Source organism: Achroia grisella, unplaced genomic scaffold (genome assembly GCF_030625045.1).
Source record: "Achroia grisella isolate CSIRO2021 unplaced genomic scaffold, CSIRO_AGI_Agris_v1 utg642, whole genome shotgun sequence".
NCBI classification, from domain to species: domain Eukaryota; kingdom Metazoa; phylum Arthropoda; class Insecta; order Lepidoptera; family Pyralidae; genus Achroia; species Achroia grisella.
The window spans coordinates 1,355,999-1,374,034 of record NW_026712979.1 but is presented as its reverse complement, the minus strand read 5'-3'; the positions used below and the strand labels follow the sequence as shown (position 1 = coordinate 1,374,034).

At 32.6% G+C, this 18,036-nt stretch overlaps 1 protein-coding gene across 1 annotated transcript in view; it reads right to left on the bottom strand.

The window, feature by feature from the left end:
- LOC131849416 (protein peste-like) overlaps nucleotides 1-17,669 on the bottom strand; it is a 35,884-nt gene extending 18,215 nt beyond the window's left edge. The window contains exons 1-2 of the mRNA XM_059199494.1: nucleotides 17,500-17,669; nucleotides 1,406-1,544 (exon numbers count right to left, since the gene is read on the bottom strand). Of these exons, the coding sequence (XP_059055477.1) occupies nucleotides 1,406-1,525 (120 nt within the window). The 5' untranslated portion in view covers nucleotides 1,526-1,544; nucleotides 17,500-17,669. The remainder of the gene's footprint in view (nucleotides 1-1,405; nucleotides 1,545-17,499) is intronic.
- Between the last annotated feature and the right edge of the window lie 367 nt (nucleotides 17,670-18,036).

Here is an 18,036-nt window from a genome sequence, read left to right as displayed (position 1 = left end):
TTCATACTTACCCTAATGTATTCATTGGAGGGAAAAGGGATTGTTAGTAACAAACAGTAGACTGATGATCTTATTGCTAGCAATATACCATATCAAATTCAAATTCAAATTCAAAAAATTTTTATTCATGTAGGTCTATTACAGACTCTTATGATATGTCAAATCTACAGTCAGTTCGGAATGATTTCGAGATGAGAAGAACACACAAGAAACTAAGCTGGTATTTTTTTAAAATAAATGTTGTACATATTTACAATAATATAGATTCATTATAAATTCTATTTTGGGAGAATAGAATGACCACCAGCATACACTATTGCAAAGAACAAAAAAACAAATCAGTGTTCGCAACCTGAACAGACTATTCCCCACAAGCAGCACCCGTTCACGAGTATGATGGGTGAGCCAGCCATCATTGCACTCAACCATGTTAGAGGGAGAACATCGACCCGGCCCACCACGCCGCTACAAGTTTGAACTTTATAGCGAGCATGACTGTTTCAAGTTACTCCACTACGTCATTTATATTATTTACAGCATAAACTGTACCAATCACAGTTTTCACCCATTACAATATTTAATATACATTATTTAAATTACAACATTTCACAATAATAATAATAATGTCAGGTTAACCTCCACGCGATACCCCCTGGAAACCATCGTGATAAATTCTTGGCGAATTTGTCAGTTTTGACTCTCATGCTCATCATATCATCCTCCACTATCATACGCCCGGCGTAAACCGTTAGCGCGGACGGGTGCACCATTCAATTACCATCAATAAAAAATGTATTCATTCTTTATCTTATCCATTCTTTTTACACCATACATCCATCTCAACATTCGCATTGCATGCAGTCGTCTTTCATCCGTCGCCTTCACACAGCGCCATTTAGACCCAAGTTAAGCTAGCTAAAGCTTGTTATGGGTACTAGACAACTTATACAAATACATAGACATTTTTCTTTCTTAAATACATACATATTATGCATAGAAAACACCGAGATCGATACAAACAATCATACTCATGAATACAAATGTTCGTGCCGTGCGAGAAATCGAACCCGCGACCATCGGACGTAATGCAGTGTGCGCCAGACCACCGAGGTCCTCAAGTTATATGTATAGAATAGAAAATCATTTATTCAAATAAACTTAATTTAAACACATTTAAATAGTCATAACAATTTGTTTTTTATCTACCACTCGTTCGGAAAGCTGTCTCATCACAAGAAGAACGAGCAATTAACTTGTCTGTTGCTCTTTAAATAATCCTTGTAAGTTTACATTTACAAGTCGAAACGTGTGAATACAAACTACCAACAAGCACAAATTTTTTGGGTCAAATATAAATATGCAATAAGATTAAATCAGTCGTAGTGATATGAAATACAATACGAACCGATGCCAACATGGAATCGAATAAGTGCTTCCAGGCGACCGCAGCAGCGAAACCAGCCACAGCAAGCAGCGCAGCGCCGCCCGCCACCACCCAGCGCCAGCGTGGCGGGCGTCCGCGCATCACAACGCACTGCACTGCACTGCAACAGCAGAACGTTCAAAATCAAATTCTAAATCGTGATTAGGTTTAGAATAATAATAATCTTTATTTGTCTCAAACAAAAACTTTTCACACAATACCACTGTTGCCCATACAATAATATAATTTAAAACTAATGAATGAGACAAATCTATAACTCAGTGAGTCCACCCTCTCTGCTATTTTGTTATAGCCTTTATCAGTAAAATAATACAATATGAGATCAACGACGACGATAGCATATTAAGTTAAGTTTTAATCTACAACTAACCCTATTTCAAGGGAAATGGAACATGAACTCGTATACGGTTAGACCTCTCCTTCTATCGATCCGTCTAATTCAATCGGGGATCGAAATTACAATGGCCTGAGCCGAGGTTCGAACTCCTAGCGGTGTCCTCAGACTAAAGTCTTATCCGTCAGGCGGGAGTTATCTTTCACCCGCTCCATAAGTCCTTCCGCGGGTTTGGAGTGCTATCTGTACTGGCCCCCTATCGTTCGACGAAGCTGTAAAGGCCAGCTGTGACCAAAAGCATTATAGTAGACCGGAAAAAAAGAAAGTAAGAGTTGGGCTTCAGCTGCTCCATAAGTCCATCCATGTACATTCACAACCATGTACTCTCTACCTTATTCATTTACCTATAATTTTTTTCGTTTTTTTATGTCTCTAAACATTGTATAATTATAGTTTATTTAGTTTATTATAAGCATCTTAATTTATTTAATTTTTTTTTTTATTTAAATACATTTTTCCACAGACATATTCGTCCGTGCCTTTTTTAATTTACTTTAATATTATAATATTTATGTTAATTTCCACTTTTGTACAACTCCATTAAATAGATGTTACAATTTTAACAGTGACACCGAGGCAAACTTTATCCGTCTGGCCCAGAACCACCGCTGGATTAGGCCGGGTGAGTTGACAACATCAGTGTAAACCATCTTTATTATAGGATTAGATTTAATATATGCATATACAATTATTAATTTATTTAATTTATATCATTTCTGTTGGAAGCCTGGTGCTCTGTATTACAAGTTATGCGTATCTCAGACACCAGCTCCTCACAGTAAATAATAATATCTATCTTATATGACATCTGATAAATTTGTTTATATTTTTATAGTTATGTCTGTGTGCGCGCGTGTGTGTGTGTGTGTGATGTATAACTGATATACATCTAAGTATTTTTGATTTTAATTTAAGTAGTTTTAATTATATGAAATTTATATGACATTTACATTTTTCTGTTTCAATATAGGTTAATGTAGTTAGGTAATTAGTAACATTAATTTTACAATTATATGTAGTAAGAGGGTAAATTTTTATCTGACTACTGACTACTGATTTTATTATATAAGTAAGGTCCGAAAAATGTTTAATTGATAGATTATTAATTTTTTGAGATAAGCTTATAATAAATTTAAGCATTTTACTATAAAGAATACTACATGTATATATATAAATATTTAAAAGTATATATATATATATATATATATATTATTGCCGTCATGTTTGTGAGGAGAAATATATAAATCATATTATTATATCATATTATATCCTCTTAAGTATAAGTCAATTACAATAATAAGTGTGGTATACGCCACAAAGCGTAGAAAACCAGCAAAAGCTCAAAAAAAGACACAATAGTGAAAATAATGTTTATAATAATCTCAGGACAATCCTCAAGTTAAGCTACCTAAAGCTTGCGTTATGGGTACTAGACAACTGATACAAATAAATATTTTTTTCGTGAAATACATACATGTCATACATAATAAACACACAGACCGATATAAACAATCATACTCATAAATAAAAATTTTTGTACCTTGAGAGAAATCGAACCCGCGACCATCGAAGTAAAGCTGTATGCTTAACGGCTAGACCACTGAGGCCGTCGGATAGACTATTAACGAACTTTACAAATATTATAAACCCGAAAGATTGTGAGTATGGATGGATGTTTGTTACTCTTTCACACAAAAACTACTGAACGGATTTTGATGACACTATTTATTTATTTAAATTTTATTGAAATTTGTATACGATACGCGAACTTAATGCTAATAGCATTCTCTTCCAGCCAATATTTATACTTTATCTGTCACTTGTGTCACTCTTTATTGCTCTGGATGTTTTCTATGTATATTATGAATATATTTAACAAAAACAAAATATCTAAGTATTTATATCAGTTGTGTAGCACCCATAACACAAGCTCTGCTTACCGTGAGACAATATGGCGCTGTGTTAATTGGCCAGGGTTATTTATTTATTTATCAATATTTATTCATAAGGACATATCTCTAAAACAACAAACTTAATACAAAGCCATCGTCCAAATAGGCAGTAGCTATGAGAGATAAACTCTAGCTTATCTAATACTCGTTGTACATTATTATTACGGAAAATCAATATATCATTATCCACAGTAGAGTATTGTGCATTCATATGTCATTATATGTATATATCCACAGAACAAGAGTATGGTGCATTCAGAGGCTCTGGAAGAGTCCAAGAGGCTCTGGAAGAGGCCAGAAAGAGACTAACTCTCCTTATCAATGACTAGTTGTGCCCGCAGTTTCACCTGTGAGACATTTATAGCCTGTGTTGTTATAATGTATAAGCTATATTACTGTAAAGTTTCATTAAAATGTAGTCAGTAGTTTTTGCGTGAAAGAGTAACAAACATCCATCCATATTTCACTTTCATCCCCTTCCAGATTACATTTTGGTATAAATGATATCCTATATCCTATATCCTAGCTCTATGATATATATAATATAAATTTGAACATATGGTTCTTTGTCAAGCGATAAGGAACCATATGTTCAAATTTACAAGGACTTTGTACAAACTATCATCCCATATTTCATCCCTTTCCTGATTATTTTTTAATATAAATTATAGCCTATGACCACAGCCGGTCATAGCCTATCATTTATATATACAGAAACTTGGACTAATAGTTCTTTATCGCTTCAAGGACTTAATACAAACTATCGTCCCCTATTTCATCCCTTTCCAGATTATTTCTTAATATAAAAAAAGGCTTATGACCTGCTCTATGATATATAGAAATTTAGACAAATTGTACTTTATCGCATCAAGGACTGTGTAGAAACTTTCATCCCCTATTTCATCCCTTTCCACAATATTTTTTTAATATAAAAGATAGCCTTTGTCTGGCTCTGTGATCAATATAAATTTGGACAAATGTTTCCTTATCGCTTCAAGAGCTTTGTACAAATTTTCATCCCCTATTTCATCCCTTTCCAGATTATGTTTTAATATAATAATAAGTGATATATAGAAATTGGACTACTAGTTCCTTATTGCTTGAAGGTTAAGAAGCGCTGTCGTAGAGTAACTCTTATAAGTAATTCACGATTTCCCGTGGGTATCACACGAGTGCCGTCCTTTGGCCTTGTAATATACGATGGTCATAATAATATGAAACACATCAGTAACCTAATGCTACAATACTTGACCTTATTGTGGTTTCTCGTTGACTTATAATAGAATAGAGAATTATTTAGTAATAGAAAAAAATGTACAACACTTACTTACATGTACAACATTTATTTGAAAAGAATACGAGCTGAGTTTCTTGTCAGTTCTTCTCATGTCGAAATCATTCCGAACTGAGGGTAGATTTGACATATCATAAGAGTCTGTATTAGATATTCATGAATAAAGATATTTTGAAATTTGAAATACGACACTTTTGTATAGTCATGTTTTTTATTCTACCACTCATTCGGAACGCAGACTCATCACAAGAAGAATGAGCAAGAAACTTGTGTGTGTTTTTTCTACATTCGCTCTTTAGAATAGATATTTACTAATTTTTATTAATGATTAGCTAGTTATTAATGAATTACTATATATATACTAGCTAACCTCGCGAATTCGTCCGCGTGGAATTTAACTTTATTTTTCTAAAATAAAAGTAGCCTAAGTTACTCCTTATTACATCAGATACCTGCCAAAAGTCCCGTCAAAATCGGTCCAGACATTTCAGAGATTAGCCGGAACAAACAAACAGACAAAAATTGTAAAAAAAAAAATTTTGGTTTATATACCGTATTTATATTCATATGCATGTAGTAAAAAACGGTTATTTCAATATTACAGACAGACACTCCAATTTTATTTATATGTATAGATTGCTATTAAATATACATATTTTATACCAATTATTTGCTTTATACAACCTATGTAAATAAATCTACAATTCGCTATGGGTCTAAATTATTCATTTAAAATATCTACCGGCACTACTTAAAAAGCATTGCGCATAGAATTAATAAGAATTGAATCACAAACTTAGATATTCAGTAAACAAACTGCCACATGTCGTTATATATATGTAGTACGCGTGTTTGTCCGTACGTCATACCACAAAACGCAGTAGACATCCGTGGCCTTCACACGTGTTAGTTACAAAGTTGCAATGTTAGTCACAAGTGCATCTTACTATTTACTATCACGACTCAATAGTAGTAAATGAGATAATAAATGAGAGAGTTTTCCAATAGTCTATACATCTATACATATAAATAAAATTGGAGTGTCTGTTTGTAATTGAAATAACCGTTCTTTACTACGTGCATACGAATTTAAACACGGTACATACACTAAAAATCCACTTTTTACAATTTTTGTCTGTATGTCTGTCGACTAATCTCTGAAATGGCTGGACCGATTTTGACGGGACTTTTTTTGGCAGGTAGCTGATGTATTAATGAGTAACTTAGGCTACTTTTATTTTAGAAAAATAAAGTTAAATTCCACGCGGACTAAGTCGCAGGATCAGCTAGTAGTAAATAAGATTTTATTTATACTAAAGTAACAGTGCCCGTGACTTCGTCTACGTGCTTGTCGGTATAGCTCTTGCCACTTTCCGCGATCTTCCATCATGCTCTTTAATTCTTGATACGACACGACTCCCATTTTGTCCTCAATTTGTTTGATGTAGCTATTCCTTGGTCTTCCCCTCCCCCTCTTTCCTTCTATTTTCCCCTCAATAATAATTTTCATGAAATCATCGTGCCGTATCAAGTGCCCTAACATTTTTCCTCGTCTATTTTCTATGGTGTTCAATATTATAGTAACCTAAACTAATTAAAAAAAAATCATAATCTAAGGGTAACTATTGTCTATCTAAGGGCAATTAAAAATAATAAAATAAGTTTCATGCTTCTACCTTTAAGAATGATAATACAACCATTCATCTGTCCATTCAACCCGTGACAATGCTTTCTTCGTATTAAAAAGTAACCTATGTCCTTTCTCAGGGTCTAGACATGTCCTTTCTCAGGGTCTAGACAGGTTTTTGACGTGAAATCGAGACATACAGAGTTACTAGTTTAGTTGTCGTTTCTTTAACATTGTCGTACTGATATGGATTCCACGTGTGTCGCAATATATCGTAAATCTCTTACGTGTCTCTTATCATCATCACCTGAATTATTAATACCCGGTTATCACTCGTTACATGTACATTTTTTCTGTTTTAATATACATTCAATATTTACGCTTCAAGCTGCTAGGTAATAAATAATTAGCTGTATATAAAAATAATAATAAAAAATAGATAAAATACAAATCGATTTCTCTTATCATGTGTTCGAAATTAGTAATACAAAGACAGTTAACAATAGAAGTACAGTTAACCGGCGGGGGAAAGGAGATTATTAGTAATGTGGACTAATGACCCCATTACTAGCAATGCACCATGTGAGGTTGACCTCCACGCGGTTCCTCCTGGAAACCATCGTGATAAATTCCTGGTAAATTCGTCACGATGTTTTTTTTTATAGCACAGGGGACAAACAAGCATGCGGCTCACCTGATGGTAAGTGATTACCGCCGCCCATGAGCACCCGCAACACCAGGGGAATTGCAAGTAAGTTGTCGGCCTTTTAAAAAGGAATAAGCTATTTTCTTAAAGGTTACAATATCGTTTCGTTTCGGAAATACCATTGCTGGAAGGTGATTCCTGATCCGTGATCTGTGATGGGCTAACTGACCTGACCTCATGTTCATCTTATCATCCACCACTGGTGTCCCGCCAGTGTAAACCGTTACCGCAGGCGAGTCCGCCATTCAATTATCATCCATAAAAAAAAGTCTTAAGCAGCGACAAATCAAATATACATAACAAAAATTTAACTAAAAAAAACGATATGTGTATACTGTTACAAATAAAAATATATGTATGTATTATATATGTGTGTATTTATTAATTTTAATTTATTTACTTAAGTATATATATATATATATATTATACTAGCTGTCCCGGCAAACGTTGTTTTGCCTTAAAATAAAAAAAAAATTAGGGGTGGACTACCCCTAACATTTAGGGGATGAAAAATAGATGTTGGCCAATTCTCATACCTACTCAATACGCTAACAAAATTTCAAGAGAATCGGTCGAGCCGTTTCGGAGGAGTATGGGAACGAAAACTGTGACACGAGAATTTTATATATAAGATATTTTGTTATCTTATTCACACTGGCGCCTACTTTATTTTTATTTATACTCTCTTTCCTAAGGTTGTCTGGAAGAGATTACGTTGGAGAAAAGACCGTCTTCTGTACCTTCTTCTTTCTTTTATGTGTTGTTACATATTAATAATAATAATAATCTCAGGACAATCACAAAGCGCCATCTAGACCCAAGGTAAGATAGCTAAAGCATGTGTTATAGGTACTAGATAACTGATACAAATACATGGATAATTTTTTTTCGTAAATACACACATAATATACATAGAAAACACCCAGATACAAACAATCATACTCATGAATGCAAATGTTTGTGCCGTGCGAGGAATAGAACCCGCGACCATCGGACGTAAAGCGGTGTACTAGATCGCTAGACCACCGAGGTCGTCAAATTATTATTATATTATTGTTATTATATCTACTTTTAATATTGGTGCAATAAAGTATTATGAATAAAATAAAAAAATAAATGAAAAAAATAATAATAATGGAGTTATGAAGTATTTATTCTGTATTGTACACACACACAGGAAAAAAGAAAACAGTGGTACAATAAATGTAATGTACAATGTATGAGCTTATGTAAAGTAAAATCAAGACATTAAAAAAAATTATAACCGAATTGAGAATCTCCTTTTTTTAGATTTTAAAAAACCTTAACGAATTATGTAAACCTTTCTCAGAAAACATTCTGTTCTTGAACGAGAACTGGATGGATATTGCGAAAATACGCGACGGGTGGACTTTGTTGTGTAATCATCATCATCATCATCATCAGCTCACTCCTGGACACATTTATGTCAATTATTTTGTTTTTATTAATATTTGTTATGTTCCAGCTCCAGTCACATATGTTTTGTTGTAGTAAATGCATTCTTATTATAATAAATAATTGTTTATGTACTTCAAGTACACGTGTTGGGTTATTGCGTATGAAAAATCTCCAATTATGAGTCATTGTGAGTACTCTATTATATTGCATGGCGCATATATTTTGCAATAGCATATGCTGGTGGTCACTCTATTCTCCCAAATTTTAATGACTGTATATTATTGTAAATATGTACCTACAAGACTTATTTGAAAAGAATACGAGCTGAGTTTCTTGTCAGTTCTTCTCAGCTCGATATCATTCCGAACTGACGGTAGATTTGACATATCATAAGAGTCTGTAATAGACCTACATGAATAAAAATATTTTGAATTTGAATTTGAAAATATTGCTGAATATAAATGCAGTGAATGCGATTAAATTTCTAAATATTAATTTATTTTAGGCAACTAGGCCCATATTACAAATTACAAACAAAAAATTCCTAATTATTTTTTTAATAAGTACCGTATATACTTTCTTATGTATTTAGTGAAAAGCTGTTAAATTGGAATTACAAAAAGAAACTTCAACTTTATTTCTTTGCATAAATATAACATAACAGAATAAGAATAGAAAAAAAAGAAGAGTTGTCATTGCATTACATGCAGTGTATTGTCATGGACACGTACATAGCGTATGTATGAGCCTATGTGCGAAGAATTGAACCAGCGACCATTGTGACTGGAGCGGGAACACGACTATTTTATTAAAAATCAGAATAGTATTAATGAATGTGTATATTTCCCAAACGGGCAAAGGGCTCACAGCGAAAAAGTAACAACTAATCAAAAGTGACATATAATAAACAGATGTCAAAAATACAAAGTTTGTAAAAAGTATTGTAGTAGGTAATATAAATGATTATTATATATATTATCTATATTGAAAGGTAGACTAGCTAGCAGCAACAACCATGATAAGTAAATATACAGTACAAAACTGTTAAACCGCTGGTTTTTTAGATTTGAACTCACGAACTTTCCGTCAGTCCTTTTCCGGCACAAAAAATTGACTTCAATCCCAGTATTGAGTATAAAAAAATTACTGGTCCAAACTTGATTATATTTATATGTAAGAAGACACAAGAGAAGCACCAGATTTCCAATAAAAACAGAGTCAGTACAAATGTTTAGAAGTACTTAACACCCAAAATAACCAATCAAATTGAAACATATTCCTTTTTTAAAATCGGTTAAAAAATTATAAATATTTATGCTGTAGAATATCTTTTTTTATTTAAATAAGATCGTTATCGGCTTGACCTCTAAGAATATTGAACTACCTACTTAAGTTAGACTTTATAAATACACAGAAGTTTAACCTTTCATTCCATTTTAGCCCTTATGTCAAAGTAGTTAGATCTAAAATATATTGAATGGATTGTTGTTTCCCTACAAGCGATAGGTATTCAAGTTATCGGTCAATGGATCGGAATTACACGTTTATCTAATCACTAAGATTTAATTTAGGTATGACGTTTTTTTATGTAATTTTAATAGCAAACAAGGTGACTCCTGAAAAAAAAAAGGTTTACCACCATTTTTTCTCATACAACTCTAATGCTGTTGGCCGCAGCTGGACTTCCGATTACCCGAACGATAAGGGGCAAGTGAAGATTGCACTCCAAACCCGCGGAAGGACTTATGGAGCTGTTGAAGAACAACCCCCACCTGACGGATACGACTTTAGTCTGAGGGTACCGCTAGGGTTTAGAACCTCGGCTCAGGCCGTCGTAATTTCGATCCCCGTTTAAATCGGAGAGGAGATAGTAAATGGTAACAGTCACCTATATACAAGAACACAGATACAGACATGATGTTTTTTTATTGTGATAATGAAATGGTGCACCCACCTGCGCTAACGGTTTACGCTGGCGGGCACCAGTGGAGGATGATAAAATGAGCATGACATCAGGTCAGTTAGCCCATCATGACAAATTCACCGGGGATTTAACATGATGGTTTCCAGGAGAAACCGCGTGGAGGTCAACCTGACGTGGTACATTGCTAACAATCACCCTTCCCCACAGACATGATGTTATCATGTGACCTGTGATACATACATACATGCGTTGCCATTCCAGAGATAGATTTCTTTTATTATATATATGTATATATTATTATATATATATGGTAACGCGTATAGTAGTACGTCATACTACTATATGCGTTATGACATGGTAACGTTTTTTTGTGGTAACTATGTAATATTATGTTATCTATGTGAACACTAATTAGACTATATGCTTTTGAAAAAATTGCAATAGCATATGCTGGTGGTCACTCTATTCTCTAGAATCTGAATCTGTATTATTGTAAACATGTACAACACTATTTGCAAAGAATAAGAGCTGAGTTTCTTGTCAGTTCTCTGCTCGTAAGCACTCAGAACTGACTATAGATTTGTAATAGACCTACAAGAATAAAAATATTTTGATTTGATTATATTATATCTTATATATAAAGTTCTCGTGTCACAGTTTTCGTTCCCATACTCCTCCGAAACGGCTTGACCGATTCTCATGAAATTTTGTGAGCGTATTGAGTAGGTCTGAGAATCGGCCAACATCTATTTTTCATCCCCCTAAATGTTAGGGGTAGTCCAACCCTAAATTTTATTTTTTATTTTTTAGACAAAATTTTTAGTTTCTATATTTTTATGATACAAAAATACATACAATCCTAAATTTTCACCCTTCTATCATTAACCCCTATTAATTTATATGGCAAAACAACGTTTGCCGGGATAGCTAGTAATTAATAATTTTATAATAAACCTTAACTTAGACAATAATTAAATAAACTATGGTACACATAAAAGAAGTAAAACAAGAAAAAACAATAAATGGAACAGTAAGAACAAAAGGTGATAACAAGCAATCTCTTACATTTTTAACATTTCATCGACCACATCGAGAAAGCATTGCATGGTGTTTTTTATGTAATTTCCTGTACATAATTGACAATGGAGTTATAATAGGTGCGTGTGATGAATGACTAACATGTCCAGACGATCCGTTTCTAACGGGACTGTCTCTTTTTATAATTACGAATCCCGGTGTCCCCAAAATGAAATTTGGGACATATAATTGTCCCCTTTTCGGGAAACGCGGGAATATTTGAGAAACGAGCCGGCCCGTTGTGATGGTGTAAATTAACGTAAAAAATAATGTATTTAGAGTAGCATACTTACTCAAAATCTACACTAACTTGCTTGCTTTAATATAAAGCAAATGTTTCATTATAAATGTAACAAAACAACTAACAAAACTTTAGTTACATTTAAACTTATCGGTTTTATTTTTAAACCGTAACTTTTAATCAACTTTTTGTAAAAGAATAACTTTAATAAAGTGTCTTTAATTAATTGACTATCTGTTAATTGTGCTAAAGAAATCGTCCCGTTTTGATTGAAGCACTACATGGTCACGTTATGTATGACTGAGTATATAATTGAGGTTATTTTCCAATGAGAGCTCTCTGATCTTACAATGCCCGTCTGGAATGTCCCGCTTAAAGAAATTGACACATCCGCAACAATATAGGTACGTGAATGGACACCTAAAAAGAAAGTAATATTTTTAAACATACATGTACATACCAAATTATATTTTTATATAAACCTTCGTATTTATTACACACTAGCTGCACCCGCGACTTCGTCCGCGTTGAATTTAATTTTCATCTAAAATAAAAGTAGCCTAAGTTACTCCTTACATCAGCTACCTGCCAATAAAAGTCCCGTCAAAATCGGTCCAGCCGTTTTCAGATTAGCTAATAGATAGGTACACAAAACATATTTAAATTATATTTTGATGTTAAATAAATAGCATCGTATCCTAGTGATTTACCATCCGACTTTGACCTCAAAGATCGTGAAATTTAAATCTGGCGATTACTAAATGTTCTGTTATATTTTTCTAACCGATTATCCTGCGACAAAAACATCGTTAACAAACTAAATTGTTGCCACGTTCGATTCAAACGTGGCAGTGGCCATTGATAGATTTTGAAGGGATTTTCGCAGATATTCTACATTTATTTTAGAAAAAAAATGTTTTATATTAAAAATTTGTATTTAATAATAATTTATTTCTGTATTTCATATATGCTGTGTTTGTAATTGTTGAATAAAGCATTTATCTATCTTACTAAATATTATTTATTAATAAAAAAACAAGTTCTTTTTGTTTTCCACGCGGTAGAAGTCTCGGGTAACAGCTGTAAAGAAATAAAATTTCAGACATATACAACTAAAATATGTGTGACAGATAATTTTTAAACTCCAGTCACTGCGGCCGCCAAGTAAGTAGGTAATGAACACATCCTGTGTATCTCTGGGAGGAATTGACCAAGATGTTACTATTTGTGTTGGTATCAAGTTGAATACTCTTATTTGTCCCGACGACAACGTATTTATATCGCATTGACGAAGCAAATAGAAATAGAAATAATTTTTATTCAAATAAACTCATTACAAGCACTTTTGAATAGTCATATTTTGATTCTACCACTCATTCGGAATGCAGATTCATCACAAGAAGAATGAGCAAGAAACTTGTATGTTGCTCTTTTTAATAGATGTTTTTTTTATATAATAATTACAGTATAACAAGTAAGAGGCATGCGATAATCAACATAGCAATCGCTACGCACTCATTATTAGTGTAATCAGATAATATTGTCAGTGCTATGGATTTAAAGTTTTTCTATAAAAACATTATTATCGTTAAGGAATTCTTCAATTTTATAGTAAGCTTTTTTGCAAAGGAAGTGTTTTATTTGACATTTAAATCTTTTTTCTGGCAGATTTATAACTACACTCTCTTCTGTTGAAAACTAAAAGAAATTCAGTTGAGTATCAAGATACTGAAAATGGATAGTAGAAATATGAGATAGTAACAAAGATAGTAAAAATCAATATTTTGATTTTTTTCGTGAGACTCTCGCGGGTACTTGTCTCAGTGAAGAATTTCCACGCCTTAATGAAGAATGAAAATTTAAAGAGAATTTATATAACGAAATAATGATGCTAAATTTTTTTTAAATTACGAGTCATTCTTAATTTTTGTTCTATTTCACTGTAAAATTTTGACAGCATCCACTAGTTTCGGAAAGACTTCACAACAGCTCCGCATATGACAATATAAACTGCAATAAAGACTGTATTATCTAAGTAGATTGCTATCTCTAATCTCGTCTACATACAAACAGGTCAAATTAATTTTTCTTTCTTATCTGTAAGATATTAGTGATAAGAAACTGTACACTACACTGTAACGCGGTCGCCGGCGACAGAGCAAATAGTCGAAACGTTATTTCAATACGTAAATTAGGAAAAATCACAAGATAATCACACCATGTTTTATTTATTTTTATTAAAGTTTATTTATTCATTATCATTGCATAGTGTTACAATCAAGGTTGACATAATATTATTACCTATAAGACACTATGGACCCTCATAGGTACATCAAACTATAATGAGGCACTACAATGACGCTTTACCAGATTGTAATTAATTTTTATGTTATTTTTTATCTATGTGTATACATAGTTACTAAGTTTTTTTTTGTTTTATTTATGCTTATAGGAAAGGCAAAGAGTCTAAGCCCATACAGCCGTTGTTTCTGTTATCATTTCTGTATTTTAATTTCTTTTTTTCCTTCTTTAGACATCTTCTACAGTAGAGACAATATATTCATAAATTAGTTTGTATGTTTCTTGATTTTTAAATAAAGTCTGAATTATCATTCATAAGTTATCTGTAAAATAATCCCTAATATTATAATAGTTCTTCGTGCTCCGTGATCATGGCGATATGCGGAAATGTCGGAAACTCAATAAAAATAATACGCGGTAAGATCACGTGAATATTTTTAATTTTTCGTATAATTAATTACTTTTTGTTTTAGCTCTAGATCTCAATATATCCTCCGAAATTTAGTTTGAATGATATTGTTAACCCAAGAATATCAAGATGGTTAGAAATCGAGACAGGTACATTTCGAAAAGTGGTTCTATTTTGTGGTAAAAACAGAACGATAGAATGTTTGTTTCATTCAATTCGGTTCAAATAAAAGTAAATTGATAATTTACATGCCAAAGTACATATTTAAAAAATCTACAATCTCAGATTACGCTTTATATTTTAAGATTGTACTATATTATGAGATTATAACAGACCTTTTTCGTGTATTATCTTTCAATAAAGACACACTAAAATCAATAAATCACTAAATTCATTAATAACATGACCGTGCATTTTATTTTATTAGAAATATTTAAATAATGATTTTTATTGGTGGCGTGTCGTATTATTATTATAGCAAATTAATCAACGAAATCGGATGATTGATGTAATCGCAATCAATCTTTGTTTATTGTAATAATTTAATCTTCGTTATTAAAACACCGACTATAATTTTGGCTAAATTAGTAGGAGAGATTAGTAAGTAGTCGACAGGTAGTACTCCTTACTCTACTAGTAGTGCTCCTTAGTCTTGCATTAAAATTACTACTCCTACTAGCAGTATTCCTTAGTCTTGCATTAAAAGTACTACTCCTACTAGTAGTACTACTTAGTCTTGCATTAAAATTACTACTCCTACTAGCAGTATTCCTTAGTCTTGCATTAAAATTATCCTTACTAATATAATAAATGCGAAATTAACCCTGTCTGTCTGTCGCACTTTTGCGCCACAACTACCGAAAAAAATGAAATGAAATTTTATACACACATATTGTTCGGTAGGGGCAATATTTATAATCGTTTATATATATAAATAAAGTATAATATGCATAGAAACTATTATATTATAAGAAAATAAATTACAGATATATAAAGTTATGGAAAAATACGATTAAGAATTAGCAGCAAATGAAAATTAGTATGTCTCCAGAAGGTTTTTTGTAGTCGTTTAATTTTCCCGCGCTTGCGATAACCACAAATGCACCACAGATACACTATATTACAGTCGTAGTACTGTAATATTGTGCTGTATGTTCACCTAGGACATACATTAAAGCTCAGTGGAGCCATTTCAGTACATTTTTTGATGTAAAAAATGATTACTTTATGTTTATTTTTAATTATCTACATGGTAAATTAAGTTTAATAATATGGACATTTCTTTTTTTTTTTGTTTGTTGTTTATATTGTATTTTTTACATTGCACTGAATAAAATATTTTTCTTTCTTTCTTTCTTTCTTTCTTTCTAGGACATACATTAAAGCTTTCTTTCTTTCATTTCAGTACATTTTTTGATGTAAAAAATGATTACTTTATGTTTATTTTTAATTATCTACATGGTAAATTAAGTTTAATAATATGGACATTTCTTTTTTTTTTTGTTTGTTGTTTATATTGTATTTTTTACATTGCACTGAATAAAATATTTTTCTTTCTTTCTTTCTTTCTTTAGTAGGATGACGAGCGCGTTATACCTGTATAAGATGCTAATACCAATATGAGTGGAGGGAAGGGGATTGTTAGTAATGTGGACTCATGAACCCATTACTATCAATATACCATGTCAGGTTGACCTCCACGCGGTTCCCCCTGGAAACCATCGTGATAAATTCCCGGTGAATTTGTCACGATGGGCTAACTGACCTGACCTCATGCTCATCTTATCATCCTCCACTGGTGCCCCGCCAGCGTAATCCGTTAGCGCAGGCGGGTGCAACATTCCATTATCATCAATTTAAAAAAAAACACGGTCATATCTTGCCCTTTAAATTAATTACATACTTATCATATATGTGTTATTGAATAATCATTATTAATCAATTATTAAAATCTATGACAATGAAATTAGAGTATAAATATAATATTTTTATAGAGATTTATATAACTACTTTTTATGACTATTTATATTACTTTGACGGCCTCGGTGGTCTAGCGGTCTAGAACACCGTTTTAAGTTCGATGCTCGCGGGTTCAATTCCTGCACAGCACAAACATTTGTATTCATAAGTATGATTATTTGTATCGGTCTGGGTATTTTCTATGTATAATATGTATGTATCTACGAAAAAAAATCTATGTATTTATATCAGTTGTCTAGTACCCATTACATGAGCTTTAGCTCGCTTAAATTGGGTCTAGATGGCGCTGTGTCAATTGTACTGAGATTATTATTATTTTATATATATTTTCTAGTCTCATTTATATTAGTGCAGCGCCAACAATCTTTCTCTGCACCACTCATGTTCTCCTGGTACATAGCATCGCAAGGTGTCAAGTCCGCCATATGTACACATTATTTTGTGCATCTTTGGGGGAGGCCTATGTCCAGCAGTGGACGTCTTCCGGGCTGCGATGATGATGATGATGATTTTGTGCAAGTTAAATCTTATTAATATTATAAACCCGAAAGTTCATGACTATGGATGCATGTTTGTTACTATTTCACGCAAAAACTACTGAACGGATTTTGATGAAACTTTACAGTAAAATAGCTTATACATCAGAATAACCTATAGGCTATAAATTTCAAGAGGGTGAAATCGCGAGCACAGTAAATAAATATAATAAAACGAGAATATTTATATCTCACCTCGTATCGTAGATAGTTAAAAAAACAACGAATAACTATGATAACTGTTTCTAAAATAACTAAGAACTGAATAAACGATAAACAGTTTGTAAACACAAATAACTAGTTCGTCAATATTGAAACGATGAACTCGCGTTTGCGGATAAGGACGCGTCCCTTACACGTCTGGTCGGGACGTTTGACGTTGTAATACTAAATGATATACTGATAACGTACTTCATATAACTTCCGATTCAATACTGACTTTCAATTAGATTATCCTTATTATGTTATATTGCGATATAAATACTTAAGCAGTTTTGATGTGACTGCCAAAATGGGACGGTTTTAATTTGTGATATTCGTTTTGTTACGAGATATTTTGTTTTTGACAATTAAGACGCCATCTAGTCCCACGGTAAGCAGTGTTATGGGTACTAGTCAACTGATATAAATACATGGATGCAGTTTTTTTTGTAAATAAATACATATTATACATAGACAACAAAATACTCATGAATATAAATGTTTGTGCCGTCCGAGGAATCGAACCTGCGA